This window comes from Lasiodiplodia theobromae, assembly GCF_012971845.1.
Source record: "Lasiodiplodia theobromae strain AM2As chromosome Unknown scaffold_25, whole genome shotgun sequence".
Lineage (NCBI taxonomy): Eukaryota > Fungi > Ascomycota > Dothideomycetes > Botryosphaeriales > Botryosphaeriaceae > Lasiodiplodia > Lasiodiplodia theobromae.
The window spans coordinates 247,983-267,282 of record NW_023336458.1 but is presented as its reverse complement, the minus strand read 5'-3'; the positions used below and the strand labels follow the sequence as shown (position 1 = coordinate 267,282).

Below are 19,300 nucleotides of genomic sequence, written 5' to 3'. Positions count from 1 at the left end.
CAAGCGGATCGGTATGAGTGACCAGGCGGTCGTCAGCAGAATGCCAATCAACCCGCTTCAGAATAGCCCTGGAGTCCGTGAATATGTTGATGTGAGTGATATTGATATTCATGGACTGCATCCACAAGGCGACACGAAGCGACCCTTCGGAAGAGTCTATGTCAGATAATTGCAATTGCTCAATGGAGAACCTTTAGAATCCGTGTCGGATGATTGTAAATGTACTTCGGACTTCTCGTTCGTGAAATTGCTTGAGTCTATGGCGACTAGAGCTTTCAGCTCTTCCAGGAACTGCGCTTGGTCACCCTCAAGTCGATGCCAGAAGGTTTCGACTTTTACTCTTTGCGCGCTGACTACATCTTGCGTGGCTACCTGGCAACTCCAGGTGGCGCGTATAAAGATGCGATCGAGAGTTGACAGTCTTCCCTCGTTGACCAGCTTGGTCAGCCAGGTGTGTGCATTCAGCGATGAGCCTGGGTATTGTGCGAGTTTCCAGCCGGCAGCAGAGAGGTATATACGAGCCCGAGGAGGTTCTCCAGTCGGTGGCGATCGAAGTGCGTCACGGCAGACACCGACGAGTGGCTGAGACGGCTTCGAAGCTCCTGTGGTGTCTGCCATTGCGAGATCTGGAGGAGTTTCCAACGGACGGAGCGTCATGGCGCCGAGTTGGGTCGGCAGCGGCCAGACGAGAGTGATCTCAGCTCTTCAGCCTTGCTTGATCGTACCTGACCCAGGCTGTTCTTGCGTTATATAGTGTCCAAGAGCTGAACAAGAATAGATGGTTTTCTCCATCTCAAGAAAGGGTTCATTGTCGGGCAGCTTCTCGTGTGCAGCCATGATGGCGAAGACGATTCAAAGCGCTTGTCCTGATGACGGCTCTCACGAGATCGAGCAGCCTGTCAACCACATTTCTCTGAGCATTTGAGAATTTCCTCAGCCCAGCTGGGGAAACGTCGACGCCCAGGCGATTCAGGGCGGCGGCGAACTCTTCGTCGATCTGCGGAGGGACGCTCTTCCTTGGGAAATACTTCGGCGGTACCAAGCGTAGTCCAGGCTGTCACGCAACAGAATGCCGGGGAAGCCTGGATCGTCAAGCTCGGTTTGCTCCTCCTCGAATCCCTCCTGCCGGTCCATTGGATCGGGGTGGAAAGCTTTTGCGACGTGGCGGATGTCGCCGTAAGGAGTTGACTGCGCAGCACTTCCTTGAGACAGGGCCTCCCGCATCCTCCCCGCCTGCCCCCGGCCCACCGGGCAGCCCAAATTATCGGCTTCAGGCGGAGCCATCGTTTCTGCATTGGTGTTGGGCAGTGATGAGGAGTCCTCACCCTTCAGCCGTTCCGGCTTGAATGGGGAAGTTGCAATGGCGAAGAGGTAGAGAAGGATGTATATACATATATCTGCGCTGACTTGTGCTCGCCTAGCAGATGATGGAACGTTGTGAAGAGGATTGAACAGATGCGCCGTATTGTTTTCTTGGGCACTTGCAACATTGCTGGTAACATCATCGTGAGAGACTATCCTGAATGAGAGCTTGACCTGTAGAGGGGAATTCTTACCAATATAGACTATGACGGCTGACTGTACCATGGGGTTGAGCAGCTGCTGATCGTTTGTGGATGCTCAGCGAGAAGGTCGTAAGATATGTGCAAGCTGCACAGCATCAGTGGCAGCAACGCAAACGCAGCACACATTGAATGATTCGATAGTGCTTTTCCGAAACTGGATATCTTCATAGAAGATCAAAGCTGCTTCATGTGTCGGCCGGCTCCCAAGAAAAAGTCTCTTACAGACTTGAGAACTGATTCCTTGAGCAGCCTCCGGCCAGGTGCTTGCTTAACCTGAGCACATGGAGGGTGGACTTGAATCATACATAGCAGCGTTGCAGTCTAGTAGATGCAACAGTTTGTAGAAGGTCTAGATGGAGGATTAGTCTTTTGGTATTGCAGAATGCGGGCAGAATCCTTCATACCTTGCGCTAATGGGGAAGTGTTTGTCGAAGCGCCAATTTTGAAAGGAGGAATCGTGCACGGTACAGGATATTCGCAGACATTTTGGTCGAGAAGTTAGCTAAAATAAAAGACGTCTGTAAATATCATAAAAAGAGACGCATCTGTAATTGAATACTTTGTGCGCTTTGCAATATGGATGCTGGATGCAAGGGCTGGTACTGCAACGCCATCAAGGCGAGCCCTTGTGCTGGAGGCTATCTTTCTGGGTAGCAGAGATCTCTTTATAGTCGGTGGGGATATAGCCAAACGCTGTAATATGTTGTGAGTAGGTCAACAAGCGGATTGATTCTCAAGCGCACGTACAAACAGAGGATGGTTTCCCTTTTCAAGGTCACGCCTAAGGGATCGTTGTCACAAACACCTGCGAGTTTGACCGGAGAAATCCGAATTGGACTTTTTTCTAGTATCTTGCATGCCACTTTTCATTCACTCCTGGAGTATGGTCTAGATAATGGCCATTAGATACTACTTGATTCTCTTACGGATACGGCCGCCCGATTTCAAACATATTTGACTGTCACACAAGACGCCGTGACACACCATAGTTACATTGAAGGCCAAAATTCACTGCTAGGGAAACTACCCCAAGAGAACGGGAGTTCCGGTGCTCCGCCCAAAACCTAAAATCCGGGAGTGGCTCTTGCCAGGAATTTTCTGCGATTGTTTGTTGTGTGATTGCTCACCAGGCCGCAACTTCTGGTGCCTCTGCACCTTATGTCACTCTTGTTTGCTTCCACGCAGAATCGCCCAAATATACAGTATTTGCGAAATATCAGTAGTCCATTATTCTGCAGTACCTCCAAATCTACTCTCACTTAGTTGGTGCTCCTATAAGCAGGCAATGGTTATCAAGCAGCAATTTACCCCACGGCTAAGCACAATATAATACGTCATGTACAAACCACCAGAATAGTGCGATCGGAGTGAGGAGATTTTGATTTTCGCAATCCTGAATGTCATGAGATGATGTCAACCATCAGATGTCCATTATTGTGCTTGTAATGTTGTCTTAGCCGTATTCAATGTGAAGGCGTTTGGTTTTGACACGATGCAATTTGCAAATCTGCTTCCAAACCCGTAAACTTGACTGCAATCATGCAGTGTAGTGAGCGTTCTGGACATTCTTTTGTCATCCGGTCTTACGCGAGGGAGAAACCAGTCTCCCAAGCTCGCCACAAATTGATCATCCTAAATGTGCGGAGTCTGAGTGACTGAGGTCCATATGGTCGCATCATGTATGTAGGATTGAAAACGAGCGTGTCAGTGATGTAATCGAGTGAGCCGTCCAGAGCGAAAGAGACTGGGAGTAGAAGTAGCCACAGCCTCTTCCGAAGTTGGAGCCGTCCCAAGTACCAGCAAACATTGTAGAAAGCAAGGGCTTTGGTGATCCGATCGCCTTGGCTGACTTCGCCGTACATGCGTTATTGCGGCCAAGTTTTCCCTTGATATGGATCCATGCACCCCTTTTTTCTCTCTCTGTACCTCCGAATTCAAATGGGTTAATAACGGAAGCGGGCCAGTCTCCACGGCAAATTGAGGCAAAAGCATCTGCGTAATCAATTCTTTAATCAATTGAGTATTCTTTCCGCCAATAGTAACAAGGAATAAGCATTCGCTGGTTCTGATAATCGCTGAAGAAGAGGTTTTTGAAACTTTGTGAGACTGGTGTTAGCCGCTGATCTGAACTTGATGCAGTAAGTCTCTTTATACCGCCGCCTTTTGCTTGACATCACATTGCATCTTCGGGCTCTGAGTGACTGTAAGAGCAGTTGGATAAATGAACAACAATGAGCACAAAAGGTAATCAGAACGAATCACTGAAGAGCTGATCCGTCTGGATTAATGCATTGTTCATATAAATCTACTTGAGCTATGAACGTAACTCAGATTCGTGATTAGGGACTTCAAATTGTGTTCAAGCGAATGAGGCCATCATGGAGTGTCATTGGGAGCTAGTAAGCAGACATGAGGTGAACCACGACAGCAGCTGCGGCTTATGCATACATGAAGTGGCGAGGAGTTTCTCTGCGGCTTAAAATATTTTCAAGGCATACAGACTCACTGACGCTTTTGCCGAACAAGCTTAGCACAGATTGGATGGACCACTATGTCATGATTATGCGTTAGCAAGGTCTTCCTGAGAAGTTAGCCCTGGTAGATTTGGCCGAAGCGCTGGTGCCCCTCGGGAGCCCAGCGCACACAGGCTCCGAGCACATGCCCTGCTCCGAAGAAAACAATAACCAAAGCTCTATGGAACCCTAAACCTTTTCACAGCTTCGGTGCGCTCAAGAACGTACTCGGGCCTGAACTGCCGGACGATACCTAGGATTTGTCTTGTGATCCATGCAGTGAGGCTATTTCGATCTATACAAGCGCGATAATTTCATCAATAGGCAAATCCAGTATGATTTTGTCCATTCTCTACTTCAAGCTATGTGAATCGTGCCTGAACCATCCCTCGAAATCCACTGCCTGAAAGTTGAAACCCGCAAACACATACACACACCCGGCCTGACAGCCTTAGCCCCTCAATCCGCACCAGAGTCCGGGCCCGGCTCCGAAACAGTCCAGCCCGTGACCGTGTCGTCCACGATGGAGCCAGCGTCCACGACCTGATATCCACCATGTTCGTCGTCGAGGCCGTAGCATTCGCGAAGGGACCAGTCCATGTCGGTCGCGACGTTCAAGAGCCAGGCACGGTCGGCCCTACCGGACCGGCATTGGTCCTGGATGGGCGTACCATCGTAAGCGAAATCATCCGCGTGTCCGTAAACTTGCTTCATCTTCCTGAAGAATCCATGGTGGTAAAGGACTAGAGAGATACGTAGATCCTTGTTGGAGCCCTTCAGACAATTGACGTCGCGACACAACCTCTCGTTCTCATGCTCTTGGTCTCTGAAATAGTACAACGTACAAGGGACGATGAGCTGCAGCTCTTTGAGGGCGATACCGACGTCGTCTTTTGCAAGTCGATGCAACGTCTTGATGATGCTGTCGACGGCGTCAAGCGAGTCGCTGAAGCATATGTTTTGGTATGGGCGAATCATGCCACAACGTTCGATCCTGCGGGAGATGTCCCTTTCATCATCCACTCCCCATGATGCGCATTCCGCTCCCAAAATAGCAAGAATGGGGAGCGTCAGTTTGCGCAAGAAGCGCACGTTGCTATCACCGATCGTCATGAAGAATGACTTGCACACAAGGTACGCGCTAGTGCCGCTGAAACGAAACTCGTTCTCGCCGTAGAATACCGGTGCGGCTTCGCTGTGGATCTTCTTGCTCAAGCGGAGTACAGGCAGAACGATCCTAAAGCTGGAATAGTGACTCCACGTAGCGTCAGCTTCGTAGAGTCCGGGCCAGAGCTCGAAGGGCCTTTCCGATCGGAGGTATTGGTACACGATCAGGCGGACTTCCGCGGGAAGCTCCATGAAACCCAAGGTTTGACGCACCTGCAACTGTATCATTTGAGAGGTATGGTGTTGGTTTCCGTCGGTAGGCTGAACGAAGCTTGGTCAGAAGGTGTGTCGGAGATTAAGTGTACTAGAGGCAGTCGGCTGAAGTAGGCACGAAGGGTTAGTTGACAGGAGCATTGTTTTGTGACAGAGCGGACCACCCGGTGAGCGAACAACCTGGGATGACACTAGTAAGCAACCAAAGAGCAAGTGTTAAGCGGTTGAAATGGCTCTTCATTCACTGAACACTAATGAGCGGAAGATAGCTGGCGAACAATGGAGACATCAGGCGAGGAAGGATGAGCGAAAAGTATGAGCATTGTTAAGCCACACCATGAGGACCAAAGAAAAGCACACAAATGCATAACAAATCTTCGATTTTCATCAGATCTGAGCAGCAACTTATCCATCCCTACCTCCCCAGCAGTGGCCTCTTCCATCGCTGCTCCAACCGCCCAAGGTGTTATACAAGGTTACCAACCCTGACAGCGACCAATTGCCAGGCAGGCTGCACCACACACTCCCACAATCCGACCGACTCCATATCATTTCAATCCGCCGATGACAGCTCTCTCCAACATCCTTCACCATCACCTCGAGCATGACAGGTAGTCGGCGCAACTGCCCCGCGAACCGCCGACACGCCGGGCACGGACCACCCCATCGGCATTTCCCCGGGGTGCCCGTCAATCCTCTCGAGTATCGCAGCAGCAGTTCGCCGCAAACCTCCGCCCCAACCCGCAGCGTCAAGCCCCGCCGCCCAAAGCCCATCATCATGGCGAAGAAACGTACGTCAAACCGCGCCCCGCTCTCGTCCTCCGTTGTCGCCGCGTCGCGCCGCGCCGCCAACCATCCGTCCCGCAATGGCCCCAAGAACACGCAGAATCCACCCACGCACCATCCTCCGTCCTGCCCACGCACTACAGCTCGCGCGACGCCGCTGCGCTCGCGAAACCCTCATACACACCCCAATACCTCCCCAACGATCCCGAAAAGCAAAGGCTAGAACACGGCGACGAAAGAGCGGAGTAGGAAAAGGAAAGAAAGACGAACACGTCGCTGACCATTGTCCTCCCTCCGAAACAGAGAAATCCCGCACCATCGCCGTCCGCCTCATCTCCATGGCCATGACGGGCTACTACAAGACGTTCGTGCGCCCGCGCCAGCACCGCCCGCTGAGCATGCTCAAGTACGACCCAGTCGGTACGTTTTTTGTCTCCAAACTTTTCCCTTGTTGGAGGACAGCAGGAAGGACAGCAGGAAGAAGGATTTGGGGGAGGGAAAGAAGGATTGGTTAGGGGAGAGCGTGCGCGCGTGGGAGTGTGCAGGAGGGAACTGTTGAATCTGGGCTGCGATTGAAGGGAGAGAGGGACGTCAGGATCGGTGTGCATGTGGAGAAAGACAGAGGAGGGGCGGAGGATTCTTCAATCAAGAAAAAGAGAAAAAAAGGCCAGACGGAACGCTGACACCAGCTGTGTTGTAGTGCGGAAGCAAGTCCTCTTCCTCGAGCAGAAGCGCGGAAAATGAGCGGTCGGAACTGCAGAACCACGGAGCTTCCTTGCGCGCTGAACTGGGGGTGATTCCCAACCCAATCCGAACGAGACATCCGCGCTAGATAATGGAGAAATCCATTGGGAAGTTGGGGTGCCGGGAAACTTCACCATCGCTATAGACTTTCAAGCGAATTGAAGAGGACAGCTGGCGAAGAAACATGATATCACGGCGTTGGTGGGAACAGCTTAAGAGCAAACGAGCCTATTTGATTCAGCAAATATTTGTACGATACACTTCTCCGCGAAAAGATGCTGAAACTATGTAGAAAACCTACATACGCTGGGCTAAAAGGACAAAGAGTAAAGACTGTCTAGCCACATTACCCCTCTCACAGACTTACACAAATACTGCCTTGCCCTTAGCCACATTACTCATCATGCGAAATCTCTCCATAGGCCAGCAAAAGCTTAAAGAGCAAGACTCAAAAATGTACCCAGAAACTAATGCTGAATGTAGAGTATTGCTGGCGCAAGTTGACGAAACGAATTGAAGTCATCTGGAAGCGTGGAGTAGCTCGTTGGAAGTCCGCTCATCGCGAGCTCTTGATCTCTTGATCAAAGCGACCGCCAATCTCCTCTGTCTTACGCCTTCGTCCACCCTTCGGGGGAGAGTTGCGGACGGCATTGGAAGAAGACGCCTCGGAAGTTCTCATGCGAGAAACAGACGGAGCACGCGCAGACTGTTGTTGAGACTGAGGCTGCAAGGGCTTCTGCGGGGTTTCTTGAGGCTGAGACTCCACATCTACCGCAGCCTCGCCGGATTCCTCGGGAAAACGAACATGAAGATCCTGGGATTGGCTCTCTGGCACTTGCGAATGTGAGACAGCTCCTCGAGAGACTGCTCTGGTCATGATCGGACTCGACCTGTAGTTGGTAGGGCCACCCTTGACCCGCTTGCTGGAATATGTCTCGTCCTGTCCGGAGGCCCGACGCTTACTAGCACCTGAAGGGGTGCTATAGATGCTCTGTGAGACGTGCGTCGGCTGGGTTGTACGATGGTGACTGTACGTGACCTGGTTTCTGGCATTGGGCGGGTCCATGAATAACGGGCTGTCCCGCTGGCTTGACTGAGCCCTCGCAGTGCCACGAGAGTTGAAAGGCGTTCGTGGTAGGCTCTCATCCACAACTGCGGAGTCAGGTTGGTGAGATCCCTGGCGCAACTGGTAGGATGATTCCATTCGCTTGCCCGTGTTTGCTCGAGATACCGGGCGCTCTTCTTCAAAGAAGGGGTTCTCTATCGATGGATTGGTCTGCCTTGCTGTAGAGTCCCTATCGCGGAGTCGTGACGTCGGAGACGAGGTCGCAACATCGTCTTGATCCAGCTGAGGTGGGAACAGACTCTCTGGTATTTCCAGATCAGTGGATGGAACGCTACTCAAACCGCTGCTAGAGCTACGCTCTTCATGAGAATCATGTTCTTTGTCAAATTGTGAGAACCTTTTTGGCGTGCGTAGAAGATCTTGGATAGTCTCAAGATTCTCCGCCACTTCCTGTCTGTGAGGCGGAAGACTCATCACACCCTGTTCCGTCAGCCTCTCTTGCTTTCCCAGCTCTTGGGAGACCCAGAAGTCTTCACCGAAGGAGCTTCCATCTGATGAGGGTTGAGTAGCGCGGATGTGGGAGCGTTCAGGGCCTGGTTGAGAATCGCCTTGAAAGCTTGGAGGATTGCGGAGTAGAAGAGATTTTTCCGGTTGTGTCTCGTCAATAGTTTGGTCGGTAGATTTGTTGGAACGACGCAGTTTCCTTCGCGGTTTTCGGACGGATCCAGAGTTTGCTGCTGGTATCATGACCTCTGGAGCGGGGGATCTCAAGGTGTTCGCAGAAGTGGCGGTTGGTGGCCTGACTACATTCCCAGTCTGAAGGGCCAAGTGCTCGTCCATATCGATTTGTCGTTCAGACTTGGTGTTCTCCCGCAGACGCCGATAGTTGCGAAGCTGCTCTTCATACTCTTCGAACCTGAGCTGGGTACTGGCCTCGTTTTCTTGCATTTGAGAATTTGCAGCTTCAAGTTGACTCCGTATGCCCTCGGCTTCAGCAGCCCATTGCTCCTCTCGCAGGTGCAACCACTCCTCCGCATCACTTTTCTGTTTTTCAGCCTCTTGGTCATACTCTTTGACAAGGTTTCGGGCCGCCTCAAGCTGCTGCTGCAGCTCAGCGAACTTATTGTTAGACGCTTGTAGGTGCCCTTGTACAGTGGCGTTGTTTTCCTCTGCTTGCTTGCATCTGAGATCACTCTCCCGCTTCTGAACTTGCAGATCGTTTAGCCGCACTTGGATCTCATTCAGCTCCCTATCGCTCTGGATTTGCATAGAAATCCGAATTTCCGTATTCTCTGTCCTCGCAGCATCCAGTTGACGCTGAAGGTCGTCGACCGTAGCACTGCCTACGGGACTGGATTCCCCCAGGCTCTGAAGCTCCAAGTCCTTCTGCCGAATCTGCTCTTTCAGTGATGCGATCTGGGCGGATTGAGATCTCAGACTTTCGTTGGCTTGACGAGTTTTCTCTTGCTCGGTGTGCAGTTCATTCGCGTGTTTCGCCTGGTTCTGTTGCACGACATCTCTGGAATGCTTCGAGTAATACAGGCGGGCATTCTCCCGCTCAGCCTCAATCAGTTGAGAAATCTAAATGAAAATTAGTGAGATTTACTAAGGAAATCCAAAGAATGCTACTCACATCCGTGCTATCTTGGCTGTTGTTTGAATGCGCCTTGGAAATGGTCTCTTTGGCGTTGATCAATTGTTCCTGGGCATTGATTAGCGGCTGAAGCGCCACAATTTTGCAAGTGGTGACTCAAAGTAAAAGAGGGTACTAACCTTCAGTCCCACAACTTCTTGGCGGAGAGCCAGCTGAGTCTCAGAAAGAGAACGGAACTTCCGCTCCTCTGCATCAATTCTGATCAGAGCGTTGCGCAGCTCTTGGTCAACCACCGCCTTGCTGGCTTCGAGTTGCTGTAGCCGAGTGGAGTCAACTGATGTGAGGCTGTCCCTCAGCCGGGACAGCTCAGTCAGCACTTCGGTGTGGTTTCTTTGCGTAGCCTCCTTAGTGCTTGCTGCTTCATCCAGCCTCTTCCGCATTTCAGTGACGCTCTCTTGGAGAAGAGCACAGCGTTCTTCAAGAGCCGCATTCTCCTTCCGGGCCTCAACCAAGTCTTCTTGTGACGGTGCATACGTCTTGAATTCTTCATGGAACCGATCAAAGAGGCGTTGTTCAAAGACACCATTGTTCCTACGGGACAGCTCCTCAGACTCTTTGAGACCATCAAGCTTACTTTGAACCCTAGAATCCTGTCAGCACGAAACATTGATACAGAGATACGACAGACTTACGAGTCATTCAAATACTGAACAACACCACGTAGGGCTCCGACTTCGTTGTTCTGGCCTGAAAGTACGGAGTGAATAGTCCTCACGTTTTCCAGTATGCCATCAACTGAATCTTTCGTTGCTTGCCCCTCAAGAATTCTGCCAGTTGACTGAGTTATCCCTGCAAGAGTCTCGCTCAATGAGCTGCCTAAGTTGTTGATGATTTCTTCGATGATGCTGTACTTGGATAGCGTGTCCTGCTTGTCCTTTACGAACTCGGCCATGCGGTCTTTCTGCTCTGCAAGATCACCAACTTTCTGACTCAAGTCCTTCTCGAGCATCTTTATCACCTGCTTTGCGTTCTTGAAATCTTTCTGGGTCTCTGAAAGTTCGAGTTCGAGTTCTGCAACCTTCTGCGATGCTTGCTGTTGATCCGCATCTTTCGAAACCGCCTTCTCGGCTTCGAGCAACGCTATCCTCTTCTCTGTCTTTGCATACGCTTTGGCCGCAGTCTTCTTATCATGCTGAAGCTCCTTGACTTCTTGGGATGCACTCGTCAAAGATGCTTCAAGCTCTTGAATTCTTGCACCCAACTCTTGATTGGCATTCTGGAGTTGTTGAAGCTTCGTTGACGCGGTCAGTCTGGCCTTCTTCGCAGCCTTGAGGGCCGAATCGTGCTCTTGTTCTGCAAGACGCAGCCTGGCGAGCTCTGCTTCGCAATTCTCACGCCTCGCTACTTCTCTGGCAGTCAATTGTTTCTGTTCTTGCTCAAACAACTTCTGCCAAATGCCAAGGACATGACTCGAGTGGATTTCAGATCCCATTCTCGGAGGATTGGCAGGCTCGCCTGCACGACCGTTGTTTTTTGCTATTTTGGTTGAACCTTGTGCACGTTTTGCTCCCACCCCAGTCTTGGTAACTTTGGTAGGCGCCGCCCGGCTGTTGAGATTGTGCAGCTGTTCCTGGCTCTTGGGTTCCGATTCTGGGAGTCTGGGGCCTCGGAAAGCACGGCCAGCTGATGGCGCTTTGTGAGAAGTCTGTTGCTTGACATCAGGTGATCTCTGAAGATGCTCTCCGACTTTATCTCTTTGCTCAGGATTGGCTTGATGTTCAACCTGGAGGTATGCATCCGTGTTTTGCTCTTCTCCCTCGTTGCCTTCCTGGCGAGCATTTCCGTCCACCATCGTATTGTCATCTTGTCGGGTGTGTCGATCCACTCGATTATGCGGTGATTGAGGATGCACCTGCGAGATGCCGCTTCCGCTGGTAGTTGGGGGGCCCGGGATATTATCACCCTCTGCCAATGGTGAGGCTCGCAGAGAGCCTGCCAAGTGGTGCTCTTCGCGAAATGTCCTCTTTGCCTTCTTGTTTCCGATTCTCGAGATTGGAGGCGCGGGATCCAGAGTGCCACAGGCAGACAAGGGCTTGTCCTGATCAGGCTTCGCAGAATTGTCTGCGGTAGGTGGCCTGGCACGCTTTGTGCCCTGCTCCTCTGTCGAGATTCCACCAAAAGGTGCCGAATATGAGATTGGCTTTGAGGAGACATGGGGGTCCTGCTGCGATTCCGTTTGGTTGGGGTGTGTGTTGTAAAGGTCGGTTTGTGCGGCATTAAATGGCAATTTGACCGTGTGATCTGGCTGCAGAGGCAATTCCTCCCTGTTACGAATGTAAGATGACCGCCGTACGAAGAAAGCAGAGCGTGAAAAAAAGGCTTGTGAAACCAAATCAAAGAGTATTGACGTACAATTGGACCTTTTGAATGCCCGAAAAACTGTTGATGGGCTCCTGGAGCTCAGAGGCATTGGGCTGTTCTCTGCCTCCTTCTTTGCGGACCAAAGGCTCTTGTCCGTTCTCGTTCTTGCCTGTATCACTGAGAAGTGGTGATCCTGTTTCATGCATGTCAAAATCATTTCGCTGTCAAACCAGGGATAGTGCAAACGGGAGTCGTGGTCGACTTCAAGCACGGGAGGTAGCTTACCGGTGTGCCCTTGCTTCTTTGTAGTGCGAGGCTCAGGAATCTCGCTAGCCTGAGTCTTTGAGCTCCTCTTCCTCGTCATATCCAGCTGTCGCCCTGTGGCCTTGACGAACTTAAATCCTTGGGAAGGCGGCTCGCCAGATGAACGAGGCCTTTTGATTATGGCACTTGGGGCATCATCGGATTTGAGCGGTACGGTCATGATCCGGGAGCTTTCATGGACCTCGCCACTCACAGGGCGCTGGGGGTGTTGCTGGCTGTGAGTGGAGGGTGAGGTGTCTTGGCTGAACTTCCTGGCCATTTCCGCAGCGAACGTGAAATCAAGATCGAAGATGGCATCATCAAACTCATTGGATGACACTACCTTGAAGCCTTCGGCGTCGTTTCCCTCACCAGCCTCAGGTGAAGGCATGGCGGGCGAGCCGATGGCCGGAGCGACGTCAAGGAATGACGTTGAATGAGGTCAAATGGATGTGCAAGCTTCAGAAGGCGGGTGAGAGGTTTGCTCGCGACTGAGTGAAGGGTAAGCGTGGTGATTGAGGTGAAAAGAGGGGATTGAAGTTGTTGTGACTCGGATGGAAGGTTGGTGCCTGCCCAACCCGAACGTGATAGGAAGTCGCGGGCTGCTGCGTCAGCCCCACCGCCCACCTCCAAGTAGAGAGACGTCACTGGTCAAAGAACAAGTGGGGAGGATTTACGAAGCCAGAAAAATTAGAGGTAGAGAGATATGAGCGTGATTTTTGCGATGGACGCAACCTCCTCACCATCGCCGTGGAAGAGCTTCGTCGCCGTGTCATGGGTGCTTCGCGCGCGGGAACGGCGGCGACGGCGGCGGTATATTCGAAGCGGCAAGCTTAGCTGAAAATATATGTGACCATCAATTGTGCACACTAGACTGTCTGAGTAGAGCATGTGAGTGGAGCATTGTCTCACCTTCAACCAACGACCACCGCATTTCTTCACGCATTAACACTAAAGCGGCTTCATATTCTCTCACTTTGGGGTGGAAATCATGAGTTGTAGCAGAATCGGGATGGTTTGAACATCTTTCACACCCTCCTCTGACGCACCCTGTAGGCGTACCGGATCAGCGAAGTTATCACCACCCCTCCCCCTCGCATGACCCTGGCTCTCAATGCCTCTCATATTTCACGTGCAATGACGGTGATACCTTTCACGTCCATCAGTAAGCAACCGCATACCAGACATGTATCAGTAGCCAAAAGAGGAGGCAAGGGGTTGGCGACGACGGGAATTGCAACCCATACGGCTGCCCATCTACCTAGGGTCTCACCAGACGTCTTACCCACTCTCCGCTCAATTCACCGCGACTGTCAACGCACAGAAAAAATTAAACAGCAATTTCGTCATGTGTACGGCTTGCGGGCAAGTCAAGGGGGGATGACTCAAGCACGCGATAGTGAGCAACCACGGCACGGAAATTCGCTACCATCATCATCACCCACACCCAGCATGAACAAAAGAGATTCGAAACTCGGAAAGTGAAGAACGTAGACAGACGATTTATAGATGAAAGAAAGAAGGAAATCGAAAAATAAAAATAAAAAAGCGGTAGACTGGGGAGCAAAACTACACGCTCCTCCAGGTGTCCCCGGAGCGTGCAGAAATCCGTCTACGGGTCCTGTCCGTTGGACCCTCGGGATTTTTTGCGATTCGATTCCCCTGCGTGGATTGGGGCTTGAACTCGGGCACTTGGCAAGTAGCACGAGTATCGCCGGCGTCTAACACATGGGCTATGCCAACGTGTAGACGCCGGCGATGGAAGGATAGTTGCGGGACTGACCTATATACTCACATACTTTCCAACAGCATCTAACACGGAACTCAACACGGCAAGCCGCCTAAGGCATCAACCGGCTGAACAGGTGACCGTAGGGTGCATTTGTGCAACGAACTGACTGTGTGTCGACAACAAATGATGATCGCAACGGCTGATCAGCTTTGGTATTCGAAATTCTCCGCAAAGACGTGAATGCCGCTCATCGATCGTCTGTGGAAAGTAAGTGTGGCATGATTCATCTGCACATCTTATTGAATTTGCTCAAAGCTTACGTCCATATGAAATAAGGGAGAAGCACACAACCTAACCTTCTGCCTTCCGTCGAAGGTTCTTCAAGTGATGACGACCATCATCTTGCCACATTCGAGATGTGTTCAGTTATCCGATCGCGTGCACGTGGAATCTGCTTTGAAGTAGTCAACTCTTCTGCTACCGCGCTGTGCATGTGCACCGGGTCGCTGGACGGTTACGGGATTGAAATATTGCGAAGGTATCCGATTGTAGCCAGAACCAGCCCATCCATGCTAGCCCAGGACTCTGCCAAACCAAGCACCGATAGCCCCAATCTCTTTCTCCCAATTTGGACCACGGAACGGACCGCTCCATAGTCCCGCGCCCGGTCTTAATCTCAGGCCAACTCTTCTATTCGCCTCATCTTCGCTGTCGAAGTCCCTGCTCATACTCCTCTTCATCAACCGCACGAATTCTTCAGCCTGATCTAACAGCACCGACTCTTCCCCAACGCTGACGCTGAGCAGCGGTAGTCTTAGCGCCAAGCCCGTTGGCGGATAAATGCGATGTGATCTGCGTCGCTCCTCAAGCACAGGCTCAACGCTGTCCATAATGTTGAATTCGGTGGGGACTTCGGATGCCAGATCATCCTCAGTCTTGACGGGCACTACGTAGTTGATGCCTGGAGTCCGAAAGAAGTGGATGGGCGACGCGAAGCGATCAAAGTAGGCGTCGGGGTTGGGGAAGAGCTCGCTGCGCGCATGCGCGATTGCCGAGCTGGGGAGCGCGGGGTTGTGAGCATAACTGTCCCAGGAAGAGGGCTGGGTTGCAGGGTTCTTCTTGAGCTTATTCTCACGGGGAACGCTCCCGCCGCCCATGGAAAGTGCCAGGTCTTCCAGCCAGGCTGAGACATTTTCTGACTCGGCATCGTCGTGCTGCAGCTCCTGCAAATCCGAGGGGAAGATCCAGTCGACGACAGGGTTGTTCACGGCGGCAGCGACGATGCGATGCGAAGCCAACTGGCACTCGGTCAAGGCCAGCATGGTCGCCAGACTGCCACCGATGAGCTCGCCGCAGACGCCGATGCGGGCGAGGTGCGGGCGGTTGGGGCTGCAGTGCTGGGGTTGCGAGGCCAGGTGCTCCAACACCCAGTCGTAAGCGGTGAGCACATCGTGGACGGGAGTGGGGTAGCGATGCTCGGGGCCCAGCCTATAGTCGATGGAAATTACCGTGGCGCCCGACGCCTGCTGGAGCTGGTGGAGAATGTCCTCTTGGTCGAGCGGCGAGTGGCCTGAGAGGAGGGGGCCTGGGGGGAGGTACAAAAGGATGGGCGAGGGCTGCTGTTGGCGTTGCAGGATGCTGTTCGATGCGTGTCAGCAACAGGCGCAGGCGCGGCTGTGCCCCAGCACAACGGCTTACCGCAGTGGCACATGGCCGTTCGATCGGCATTCCACCTGCACGGTGTGCCTGGCTGTGGAGTAGCTATGACGCCGGCGAGCCTCACGCACCGCCGTACTCGTTTCGCCGTGTCCGCATCGCGATACGCACGGGACGGCGAGGCAGCGGCGCGCGGACAGCACCAGGCGGGAGGAGCGGAGCATGAATCCTTAGATTGAGGGCGGGCTTATCGCGCGGCGCTGAGGGCTTTGGGCGGCGCTCCGTTTGTATCCAGGCACCCAAAGGGGTTTCGCTCGTCAATCGAGGTAAATTATTGTCCGCGCTACCGTTGGGGCCGGGCAGGCCGCAACCTGTGCGCCCGCTAGGTTCTGGCCGCCGCAGCGCGACGAGAAGGGAACCCTGCGGAGGAGGCGACGCCCCCGTTCAAGTTAGCCACCAACAAGAGGTCAACCCGCCGGCTCGCTCTCCTATCCATTTCCTGTCACGCTTCCTCGCCCGGCTGTGTCTGTCGTCCCCCGGTCTGCGCTGCGCTTATGGTCCAGTCCGCCGCTTAAAATTAATTCGAGAGGCCCGTGTCAGCCAAGTCCGCTCCGCCTTTTCACTGCCCCAGCCAGCCCTGCGCGAAGCCCGCGACCCGCGACTGTCACTCCTTTGACCGCTCCCCTCGCCCGCCAATTTTTACACCAAGCCCGAGCCCCGCGCAGCTTTCCTCGCTCTGTTCGCTGCTTCCTAATTGCCCCCCAGGCTGCGATCGCCGTTGTCTTGTCTGCGATTCGCGACGCTTCACGACCGAGCCCACGACTGAGCACAGCCTCACTGCGTAATCGATACCTTCCCCGCGTCAGAAGCCCACCTGCGCCGCACACCCTCGTCGGTCGCGGAGACGTCAGCTTTATACCGCCGTCGCCCGGACGTCCTGGCGCCCCACGACATTCCACACGTCAGGAACATGGCTGAGGGTAGTCGGTTACGGGGCTTCTGCACCCTTCTGCGGAACCTCCTCCTCGCCGCGTTGCTGTACACTTGTATCCTCAGTATAATCAACCTCGCTAAGAACCCTTCCTCGCGACCCACGGGCAAGCTTGGCATCCCAGCCTTCCTAGGAAAGTCGGGTCCGGTTGACTTCATCAAGCCGACCAAGTCTGGCGTCAAGGTCAAGTTCGCCGGCTCGCCCTCCAGCATCACCATCAACCCGCACGCAAACGTCTTCAATCGCCCCGACAGCGCCGTCGCTCCCAAGGACGACTTCCTCGGACCGAGACCCCATGTCGACACCGAGGCAGACCTGAAGATGCTGGTGGAGGAGTGCAGGGGAACATACTTGGGCATTGAGAAGATGCGGAATGTTTTTGACTGCTTGCAGTTCTTCGCCAACGAGGAGAGCCGCTACTACCAGCTTCCTCCGGATGGGCAGCGCGCCAGCCAGAAGAACCCCCAGGAGGCCGAGTACAACGACTCCGATGGCTACGGAAATACCATGGCTAGTTACACGCCCATTTCTAACGCCACCCAGCCTTCCAAGAGCTCCATTGGAACCTGCCCGGGCCCGATTGTGCCTTACCACACCTACTGGACTGGACCTGCGACTTGGAGAGTGGAGGTCTTCATCAAGAGTTATCTGTACACCCAGAACTTGGCCTGCTCGCGCCTCTACATCTGGTTGGACGCTGACAGGAACCCGAATGCCGTCGACGACATGCTCAAGCGCGACCCTCTCTTCGCTCGCTTCCTTCCTCTTGTGGAGCGTGGCGACATCAAGGTCATGGGCTGGAAATTCCCCTCTCGCATCCCTCTCCCGAGCAACGTCGACCACACGGACGGAAACGGTTTCTCGCGCAGCAAGCCGAACGCGAAGGGCGAGGTCACCGTTGCGGAGGGCGTGATGGAGGATAAGACTGGCCAGCAGTGGCTGGTTCTGACGCCGAAGCAGATGACGTTCCTGCCCGTCGCCGTCTCGGACGCCGTGCGCTTCGTCATCCTGCACATCTACGGCGGCGCCTACTTCGACATGGATGTGCTCATGCTCAGGGATATGCGCCCCATGCTCATTCCGCAGAACCACTCCTTTGCCGAGCGCTGGGCCGCGCACCCGCACCCCGGCGACTACAACACGGCCATCATGTCGCTCACCGCGAACTCGTCCCTGTCCTCCTACCTGCTCCGTGGCGGTGTGCGTATGGGTGTCAACTTCCACCCCCGCGTCATCGGCCGCATGGCGTGGAAGGACGGTCGCGACCAGGAATTCCTCATGCTCGAGACGGCCGCTTTCGACCCGATCTGGACCGAGTTCAACTGGGACCGCGAGGGAAGGTGCACGGTGCCGTGCTTCACGGACTACAGCCAAGCCTTCAAGGGCAAAGCCGGCGCGATCAAGGATGAGTGGCAGAGTTATGACGGCGCCCAGCTCGCGCACGTGGATCTGTCTCAGCAGAAGCCCAGGACCAGGATCGAGGCCCAGAGCGTCGTCGAGGGCCGCACCTCGAGCGGAGAGGGTAGCAGGCTGGAGACCGAAGTTCCGACCTCGTCTGCCGCTCAGCAGAAGCCTGATTCTGATTCGCATGAATCGTTCTCCGCGACTAGTGCCGAGGAGAAGCAGCTGAGGGAGAAGGGCGTGGTTGCCGAATACGTGCTCGAGGAAGACAAATTCCCGCCGAATAACCGTACGCTGGAGAACTTCTTCAAGGGCGCTTGGACCTATCATATCCACAACCAGGTTAGTCAAGCCACACGAATCAAACTGAAACAGAGGACTGACGTTGCAATCTAGTGGCTGAAGCATCCCGAGCCGTCTTCCTGGATCAACATCATGGAAATCGCTCACGACGGCTTCTTCGCCGGCATGCGCCAAAACCCGTACGGCGAATCCTGGAACGGCCCGGACCTGATGCCGTACAACTACTGGCCAGAATACGTGTGATCGGCAAGCAGTAACACCACCGATTGTCCGACCTCCGAGAAAAAGAAAAGAAATAAACGACCACACACGACCTGTACAAACGACCAAACCCACCCCACATTTGAACAAATCTTGAACCTTTCTCATTCTTCAGTCGCATAGCCTGTAATGCGGCCAGCATCGTTCAACCCAATGTTCAAGCGAATAAGCTACCAACCCCGGCGCGATTAGAGGAGTTTTTGTTTGGATTAGGCATTTTGCAAGCATGGCCGCCCCCGCTACCACCACGTTTCCCCGCATCGCCAGCGCCTGTCCTCGACGTCCCCGCCATTTTCTCCATTGCTACACACACGCCATTACAACATCAATCAGTGCGCAGAGGTGAAAAAAAGGAGGATTCGGTGGGTGGTGAAAGAAAGCTCATCATGAGTGTCATTTTGTCACTTATTTTCTCTTGTCCTTAAGAGCCTTCTGTTTTAAAGGCGGCGTTCACGCAAATCCCTAACCGGGATCCGGATATCAGGGAGGGTGTTTTGAAAATCCAAATTCTTTTTTGATTCCAACTTTCCCATCATCTTGCGCGTCTATTGCCTTTTGAATATCGGGGGTGTTGTTGTTGTTGTCTGTTTCTGTGCGTTGTACGCTTTGTTTTGATATTCCCGTTTTTCTCCCCCTTCCTTGCC

At 53.3% G+C, this 19,300-nt stretch overlaps 6 protein-coding genes across 6 annotated transcripts; 2 read left to right on the top strand and 4 right to left on the bottom strand.

Annotated features, from left to right (window-relative positions):
• Nucleotides 1-969: 969 nt before the first annotated feature.
• Nucleotides 970-1,284, bottom strand: LTHEOB_8084 (Zinc finger ring fyve phd-type protein; the record flags this gene model as incomplete). Its single annotated transcript, XM_035517522.1, has 1 exon — nt 970-1,284. The coding sequence occupies one exon, from the start codon at nt 1,282-1,284 to the stop codon at nt 970-972; it is 315 nt and encodes a 104-aa protein (XP_035370631.1).
• A 3,253-nt stretch (nt 1,285-4,537) lies between these two features.
• On the bottom strand, nt 4,538-5,473 carry LTHEOB_8083 (uncharacterized protein; the record flags this gene model as incomplete). The annotated part of the gene is made up of 1 exon (XM_035517521.1): nt 4,538-5,473. The coding sequence occupies one exon, from the start codon at nt 5,471-5,473 to the stop codon at nt 4,538-4,540; it is 936 nt and encodes a 311-aa protein (XP_035370630.1).
• A 589-nt stretch (nt 5,474-6,062) lies between these two features.
• LTHEOB_8082 (uncharacterized protein) lies at nt 6,063-6,988 on the top strand (the record flags this gene model as incomplete). Its single annotated transcript, XM_035517520.1, has 3 exons — nt 6,063-6,249; nt 6,548-6,664; nt 6,945-6,988. The coding sequence occupies 3 exons, from the start codon at nt 6,063-6,065 to the stop codon at nt 6,986-6,988; spliced, it is 348 nt and encodes a 115-aa protein (XP_035370629.1).
• A 556-nt stretch (nt 6,989-7,544) lies between these two features.
• Nucleotides 7,545-12,703, bottom strand: LTHEOB_8081 (Myosin ii heavy chain; the record flags this gene model as incomplete). The annotated part of the gene is made up of 15 exons (XM_035517519.1): nt 7,545-7,724; nt 7,794-7,957; nt 8,009-8,174; nt 8,220-8,356; nt 8,411-8,431; nt 8,534-8,598; nt 8,914-9,635; nt 9,688-9,756; nt 9,828-10,290; nt 10,341-10,354; nt 10,406-10,475; nt 10,560-11,001; nt 11,209-11,306; nt 12,061-12,202; nt 12,295-12,703. 15 exons carry the CDS (start codon nt 12,701-12,703, stop codon nt 7,545-7,547), a joined length of 3,162 nt encoding a protein of 1,053 aa, XP_035370628.1.
• Nucleotides 12,704-14,616: 1,913 nt separating this feature from the next.
• On the bottom strand, nt 14,617-15,924 carry LTHEOB_8080 (Alpha beta hydrolase; the record flags this gene model as incomplete). The annotated part of the gene is made up of 3 exons (XM_035517518.1): nt 14,617-15,682; nt 15,743-15,790; nt 15,872-15,924. The coding sequence occupies 3 exons, from the start codon at nt 15,922-15,924 to the stop codon at nt 14,617-14,619; spliced, it is 1,167 nt and encodes a 388-aa protein (XP_035370627.1).
• A 746-nt stretch (nt 15,925-16,670) lies between these two features.
• LTHEOB_8079 (SnoRNA binding protein) lies at nt 16,671-18,638 on the top strand (the record flags this gene model as incomplete). The annotated part of the gene is made up of 2 exons (XM_035517516.1): nt 16,671-18,434; nt 18,489-18,638. 2 exons carry the CDS (start codon nt 16,671-16,673, stop codon nt 18,636-18,638), a joined length of 1,914 nt encoding a protein of 637 aa, XP_035370626.1.
• Between the last annotated feature and the right edge of the window lie 662 nt (nt 18,639-19,300).